Below are 7876 nucleotides of genomic sequence, written 5' to 3'. Positions count from 1 at the left end.
TATAATGGCATTTTTCAACGTATAGATGAATTGGAGTGGCATATTTCAAAGTTTGAGAATTGGAGTGGCATTTTTCGAATAGGCATGAATTGGAGTGGCATATATCTAATTAACCCTATTTTCTTTGACGAGGGAAACATTAGACATATGAAAAGACCCTGCAAAGCCTCTTGACTTAGAAACGGAAGGAAAACATAAAATAGTACTATTAAGTATTAATCGAGTTTGTACATACTGCACGCCATTGTGCTCGCCAGCTACCTCCTCAAAATTTAAAGTCCTCTTCCTGCGAGTAGCAGCTTGAAAGAGACATAGGTGGCTAGCTACCTCCCCATCTCCTTCTCCATTTCCCACATACCTGCTGCTAGCTTCTTCGCGCGACCTAGCTAGCCTTTTATTATCTCATCATCCCAGTACAAATCAGGACGAGATTAGATAGACAGAGCCGGGAAGACCCAATGGCGTCGCCGCGGCCGAAGGGAGAGTCGTTTGACTTCGAGGAAGCCATGGGATCTGCCTCCGCGTCCTACAGCTCTGCGGGAGGCGTCTTTGGCCTCTCCCCGCCGGAGTCGTCGCCACGCGACAGCCGGAAGAGAAGGTATGTAAACTCACCTTGCCTTGCTGCTGCTCGTTTATACTACTTGTTCCCCCCTTGTTGCTTGCTTTACTTCAATCGTTTGATTTTCCATAGATACTTCTCCTGACCTCTTCGATGAGCTCATCATTCTGAAACTAGACACTGAAGCTGTCGTGTTGATTTGCATTACTTGTCTTTCTCGTTTGTGCATTGTATCTATCAAAACTTATAGAGGTATTGATGATGTTCTACTCTACCTACCTTGGATTTATGCCAATAATGGAAAGATTTGAAAAAATTAAGGAAGAGTTAGGAAATGTTAACATGGTCAGAAACTGGCAGGAATTGGAACACTTAAGATATGTTGATGTACTATACTGTATAGTTACAACTAGGATTAATACTCTACTGCTAAAACAATGCTGAAAACACTGATGGTTGGGGTCACTCTTCGCAGCCTGGAGTAGAGCGAAATATAATGAGAAAAGGACAATTAAACTGAATCACACAACAGCCACTAGAATTTTCTTTTCTTATTACTTCCTCATGTGGGTGGTGCTATATTTCATGGGATGGGGTCAAAGCTGCAATGTAGTGCAGAATTTTGCTCAGAGCTTGGATGGCAACCCCACACGCTATGCGAAAAGAACCTGATTATTGTGAAAAACTTGTTGCCTTACCAGTAACCTGGTGCCCGTGATGCTACATATATCCTAACCATTTCTGGACATTCTCCTTAGACCATAGTTCTAAAAAAAGATCATATTCTCCTTCTTTCAATGAAGAGCATTTTCTTTGGAGACTTCGGAACCTGAAGTATTTTTTTTTGAAGGACCTCCCTTTTATTTTCCAGTGCATATATATATAGATCTGGGGTCATAGTGGGGGGGGGGGGGGGATCATTTTCATGAGAAGATTATACTACTCGTAAACTGTCCTTCATGCACATTTTTGGCATGCTTATAAGAAAGAAAAGGAGGACTACACGTGGTCTAGCTACTTTGTGATATTGCAGCCTTGCAGCACTACCTTGAATACTATTTTATGACTCAAGAATCTGCTTTCCTTTCCTAAAGGATAAGCAAAAACTGAAAAGTGTCGAGCAGATCAATCATTCCCTAAACATCAAGCATATGTGAAAGATGTGCAGTATACTATATGGAGCCCCTAGCTATTTAGTTGTGGTACCAGTGATGCCTCTTGAACGAATATAGAGTGTCGTAGTGTGTAATATTTTCTCTATTTTTCTTAGATAATTACAATCTATATATATACTACTTCTTTCAAAAAAAAAATCTATATACTGGGTTTGTACTTGTTTTTTTTGAAAAGGTGGTGATGCGTGGTATGAGAAATCTATCCATTATTTATAGGTTCAATGTGGACTTTTAAAGTAGAAAATAATTTATTGACGCACCAATCCCACTTAATATCCCGTTAATTTAGCCCGCGGTCTTGGTAACAAGATCGTCATCTTTGATTACCACGTTCTTATTTATTTCCTAGTAATACCTTTTAAATTTGTCTAGTTCCATAACGATTATCCTACAAAATTTTCTTTGTTGGTTTGAGTTACTTATCAAGCATTCCGCTCGAGGTACCTTGACGTAGTTCATGTGCGCGTGGCCGCCCGCCACACAACATGACGGCACAATGTATATATGGTCACTCAACTAGCCTAGCCACTCTTTCTCAAACAATTGTGAACGCAAAATTGTATGTCGTTAATTGGTTCTAACTTCAACAGTAACTGAAGAGATCTATACTCAAACATTCTTTCTAAGAGATCTGAACAAAAGGTGACAACTTATATTTGGCCTGATGGCGATGCATGCAGTTTTTGCAAGCGTCACACCCTCGGTTTTTACATAGATTTTTTCCCCTCTTGTTGCAGATGGTTCCGGTTAGATCCACAAAAACAAATGCACTCTACTTAGTTGGAGTTACTGTTGAAGTTCTCTTCGGAAAATGTATACTCTATTGACTTGTCCCAGTTTTAAAGGAGAAAATCAGTACCATATATATGTTGCAAGAAAACTTGAGAAGCACATTATATAAATTTATTCCAATATGCTATGTGCCAAAACACACCTTCAAGGGTTGCTGTCACAGAAGAAGAAAAAACACAACTCAGACTTTATGGCTAAGGGGAAACAAAAACAAACAAACATTGGTTAGTTGTTTCACTAAAACATTGGTACGTATTTCAGTTTGGCAGTGGAATCTGCTGGTTAGCCCCTCCCGCACGCCCCCTCCCGCACCCTCAAACCCTAGACGCCTTCTGCCGCCGCCGCCCGCGGGGCGTGGCGGCGGCGGCCTTCCCTCATGACGCGCTGGGGACGGCGGCCGGGAGCTTCCCTCGATGCTGCGGCGGCGGCCCTCCAGCCTCCCGTGTGGATGGCTGGGCGGCGGCGGTCGGACGTGGATGGAGGGGCGACGGCGGCCATAGTTGATCTGTGCTGCGGCCTCCCCGCTTCCCGTCAGCGGCACGCCGGTGGTGGCTGGTGGTGGGACGGACTGCGCCATCCCCTCCGCCTCTCGCCGGTGCTTGGTGATCATCTTGGGTTTCTCCCGCGATACGAGGTCGCCCGGGGCAGCAGCCTTGGGTTCGACGGTGGATGCGGCCTTCTTCTTCGCCGGAGGAGGTCGGCTAGTTGCTGGGGTGGCGGATCTCGAGATCCCTCTACCCCGGCGATGAAGATCTAGTCGACGACGAGCTAGCGATGAAGGGGCCACCGGTGAACACCGCGCCTTGACTTCGTTCTTGGCGGATGATGGCAGCGGATATTGGCATCGTTCCCTTGCGAAGGCATCATCTTTGCTGGCCTCTCCATTTGCTCTCGCCGAGTTGGGGACTCGCGGCTGTCGGTGAAAACCATGTCACGATTGGTGGGCGATGGCGGCGTTAAGCGTCGCATCCTTCTTCAAGGCATCGTCGTTGCAGCCCGCGGGTACGCACTCGTGCTGCTCCGGGGGAAACCCTAGATCTAGCCAGGATCGGACGATGACGGCGCTCCCTGCGTCGTGCTACCTTTTGGGGCATCGTTTCTGGATGGGGGTGGTTTTTTGCGGAGTGGTGTTCATCTACCACGTTGTCGTCGAGGATTCTCAGCGGCGTGGAGCTGCGGGTCCTCGAAGACGGGCGAGGACTGCTGGACGCGTGCAGGATTGTGGAGCTGACTGGTGTTATGGTGACATCGACGGCAGGCTTGGCACCATCAATGCGTTGATCTCGCTTGGAGATGAGTTCGAGATAGATGGCGGTTGAGAACTCTGCGACGTGTGCAATGGTACACCCTTAGGGTTTTGCTTTTTGGATGATGTGCGTTAGTGTATCATCAGGGAGTATGGCCTTATTCATGGTCACCACTTCATCGTAGGTATAGCGAGTTGTCGCTAGGAATGAGGCTTCAAGTTGATCTTTGTGTCCTTTGGATGCAGAGGCTGGGGCTATTCTCTTTTATCGAAAAAAAAGTTGTTTGACTAAAAGTTTGATCCAGATCCCACCTCTCATTGGCTAAGCATGATGGCCCCACTTGACCTTGCCAAGACCGTGAAAGAGGCAATGAGCCTCCTCAGCTATTAAGCACTGGAAAATCCCTCACATGTCGAGCTCAAAACAATATCGAGCCGGGTCATCGTGTACACTTAATGACAAGTGGACCCCCTTATCAGTTTTTACTTCCCTTTTCCATTAATTGCTCAACGGAAATACAATGTTCTTTTGAAATGACAACAATTAAATGGAACAAAGGAAAAAAAGAATGAAAGGAAAACCATACTACGGGTTTTTAGTTAAATGGCTATCCGACATACTTATGGCTTTTTTTACTCATTAATTAGCTAGTGTGGGTAAAACAAACCTTAAGTTGTTTTTTTAGTTAAGGTGTTTTCTTGTTGAATTTACACAAAAAACTTATTTACCTTTTTCCCATACAGACCGTAAATATTTAGTTTTAGTTTGCGTGGGAATAGATGTTATATTTTAATTAAATGACTATGGATATACTTTACTATACATCCTACATGTATTATATCGTTCCATTTCAATTCCGCAGTTATTTATATTATTTCTATCGGCACATTTATATATACTCCCTCTCCTTTTACAAAAGAGTGTACTTCCATCAGTTTCTTGGAGAGTTTCATGGAGTTTGCACAGAAATATAATAATATTTATTATACTAGCTAGATACCTGTATGATGAAAATATAATTTATCCTGGTACGTCTTTGGCGTACCCTCGAAAAAAGAAAATATAATTTATCCTGAATCTAATGATCGATGACAGTTTGCTGGCATAAATGTTGGTGCTTTTTATATAAATACGATCAAACTTAAACAAGTTTGACTTCCATTGGAAGTACACTGCATGGAGGGAGAATACCAAACGGCCTTCATAATTTTTTGAGCATTTGCAAATCTACCATTCATCCTGAGTCCTGAAGCCTGACTCGTTCTGTGTTTGACCTATATATATTTAGCCCGGTCCATATATCGCTGCAGGAAAGACAGACCTTCATGGGTCAAACATACCTTCACACCTCATTTTGACGGTCACTTGTGGAGAAAGTACGGCCAGAAAAACATCAAGGACTCTGCCTTCCCCAGGTAATTTACCAGGTGACACTCTATTGATTAGCGACGTCAAAAGAAAGAAAAAAAAAAGCTAACTAGTTATATTCCAGGCTACACAAAAAGGACATAATGTGACAAGTTTTATAGTGTTGAAACGTCTCTTGCTTGTGATGATTAGTTCATCAAGTCGGAAAGCTAACTTGGCAAGTCATTTGATACAAGAACTTTCATTTTTCCTTTTTAAAAAAAGTCATTTGATACAAGAAACTAACCGCTTCTTCTCCAAATTTCAGTAAATTTCAGTATATGAGAAGGGCCATAGTATTTAAAAATCAGTTTCAGTAACTTTAAGACTCCAAAACAGTCAGCCGATATGGTTGGACCTTTAAGTAAACCATGTCTCCATGCTTAGGTGAAAATAGATATAGTGAAGTAATCCCGGAACTCTAGAAATCATTAATAACTTATTCTATTGTATTAAATATCGCCAATCTAGTGGGAAAGGATCCCTCAAGAACATTTCTTTGAATAGAATTGTTCTTTGGGTTCGACCTGTTGTTCTAGAAAATAGAAAGTTGTCTCCCATATGTTATGTTAAGGTGATTCATTCATAATATTTTTTTATGTGCGGTTTCAGGATGCTCTAAAAGTATCTTTTAACCCGACTTTCGAGCTCCATTATGTTGCACTGTTCACTATAAAAATTTGTCAATTTTATTTATATTTGTATAGCTTAAAATACGAAGTAGTTTGTATTGATATTTTATAAGTTTATAGTATTACATCAATTGCTATCTCTAGAATTGTTTCAGATTTTTAAAAATCTAAAATAGAATTCAAATGTTTCAGAATAAATGGCTGCGTGTACCTCGGCATCCATTTTAAGTTTCTCGATGTCTACATCATAACAAATTATACAAAGCTACTCCCTCTCTCACAATTTATTAGACGCGCGCGTATCCCTAGGTCACAAATTTGATCAAATTAGCATTATATGTTATAAAAATTATATCATTACAAAGTTTAGATGCTCTATTTTCTAATGATATAGTTTTTACATTATATAATTTAAATTATATATGTCTAATAATTGACGACCTAGGGATACGGAGAAGACTAGTAAACTGAGAGGAAGGGAGTACTGATGCTAACATAGTAACATGTAATTAAACGGTAATGCAGGCTGTACTACAGATGCTCTTACCGTGAAGACAAGCAATGCCTTGCCTCGAAGCTGGTCCAACAAGAGAACAACGACGATCCACCGCTATTCAGGGTCACCTACACGTACGAGCACACGTGCAACGCCGCGCCCGTCCCAACGCCCGATGTCGTGGCTGAGCTGCCAGCGCCCACCGCTGATTCGCACTTCCTCAGGTTCGATTCCACCTGCGCCAGGAACGGAGATAGGCACCGGATGGAGCAGCAACGGCAGTACCAGCAGCCTATGGCGCCTGGTTGGCCTTCATTGATGCTCAGCTTTGATTCCAACAGCCAGCCGCACACGCATCATGCGGCCTTCCCTTCCGAGCTGCCGCAGGTGGCGTCGACGTCGACGCCATTCTCGACGGACGGCATGTTGCAGGCACCTCCGCTGCCGTCCCCGTCGATGGCGACCGACGGCGGAGGCGACAGGTTCTCGACGTGGGACTCGTTGAAATACGGTCTGAATGACCATTTGCACTTCGGCGACAACGGGTATCTCCCTCACGATGGTAATGATGATAATTACTGACTGTTACTGCGTTGCTCTTACGTCACAAGCATAATTAAGTAAACTGTCATTATTTGGCCTGGAATCAAGTAAAGTTCATACATATTCTTCGTGGAGGACATGCAGATCGATGTTTTATATACTTGCTCATTTTAGCTGAAGTGTCACTTCACTACTATGCTTATCCTGCATTCCTGCATTTGGTCAGCTTGAAGATGAAATAGATCGGTTGGTGCTATATATGCACCTTGCATTTTTCATTATATTTTGCTTGTGCGCATATGTAATGTGTTGTCCCAAAATCTGATGCGGAACCACCCTTCTATGGTCTACTACATGAGGACGTGGGCGTAGCCCAGTGGTTGAGGTCGCAGTGGCGCACCCCAACAACTAGAGTTCGAATCATGTCAGGAACGAATTTCTGGAATTCTCACGCCGAGGTCCCGCTTCTACTATATCAATTAGTGTCTAGTTCCTCCTAGTACTAATTGATTTTTTTATGGTCTACTACTATCAACTACGCTTCAAGGAAGTCTAATGGTATTTCTAGCCAATCTCATATAATTTAGAGAAGCAGAACCACGGTGTAAACTTAGAGGAGTAAAGTTTACTCCTCTAAATGTGGCCGGATCTAACCGTTTCCTTAAATTTAACTCATAAAACGAAGTGTACTCTCTTGATCATATTGTTATAGGTTTCCGTTCGATTTTCTTAAAAACAGTGCATTCTCTTTTTAATTAATGAATGCGGCAAAGCTTTTGGCTCCCTGTTTAAAAAAGGTAACCGCACATGGAAGTCTGTAAATCTTGTTGTTCTTTCTTGCTTCTTCTTCTTCTTAGCGCGGGATGATTCTCACTCCACTGCCATCTTGTACATTTCGAATGTCACCCGCTTCTTGTATGCCAGCGAAACACAGCTCCGCCACAATTAAAACATCGAACATCTGCTCTGTGTCGTAATGGTGGACGAAGGTGTCAAACCGTGTTGACACGTAACCCCACGAAGGC

At 42.9% G+C, this 7876-nt stretch overlaps 1 protein-coding gene across 1 annotated transcript; it reads left to right on the top strand.

The window, feature by feature from the left end:
- The first annotated feature begins 458 nt into the window (after positions 1–458).
- Positions 459–6890, top strand: LOC124662980 (probable WRKY transcription factor 62). The gene is made up of 3 exons (XM_047200750.1): positions 459–598; positions 5084–5188; positions 6338–6890. Exons 1-3 carry the CDS (start codon positions 459–461, stop codon positions 6888–6890), a joined length of 798 nt encoding a protein of 265 aa, XP_047056706.1.
- The last annotated feature ends 986 nt before the right edge of the window (positions 6891–7876 follow it).

This window comes from Lolium rigidum, chromosome 6 (genome assembly GCF_022539505.1).
Source record: "Lolium rigidum isolate FL_2022 chromosome 6, APGP_CSIRO_Lrig_0.1, whole genome shotgun sequence".
NCBI classification, from domain to species: Eukaryota; Viridiplantae; Streptophyta; class Magnoliopsida; order Poales; family Poaceae; genus Lolium; species Lolium rigidum.
The sequence above is the reverse complement of the archived record's forward strand: the minus strand, read 5'-3'. Positions and strand labels throughout refer to the sequence as shown.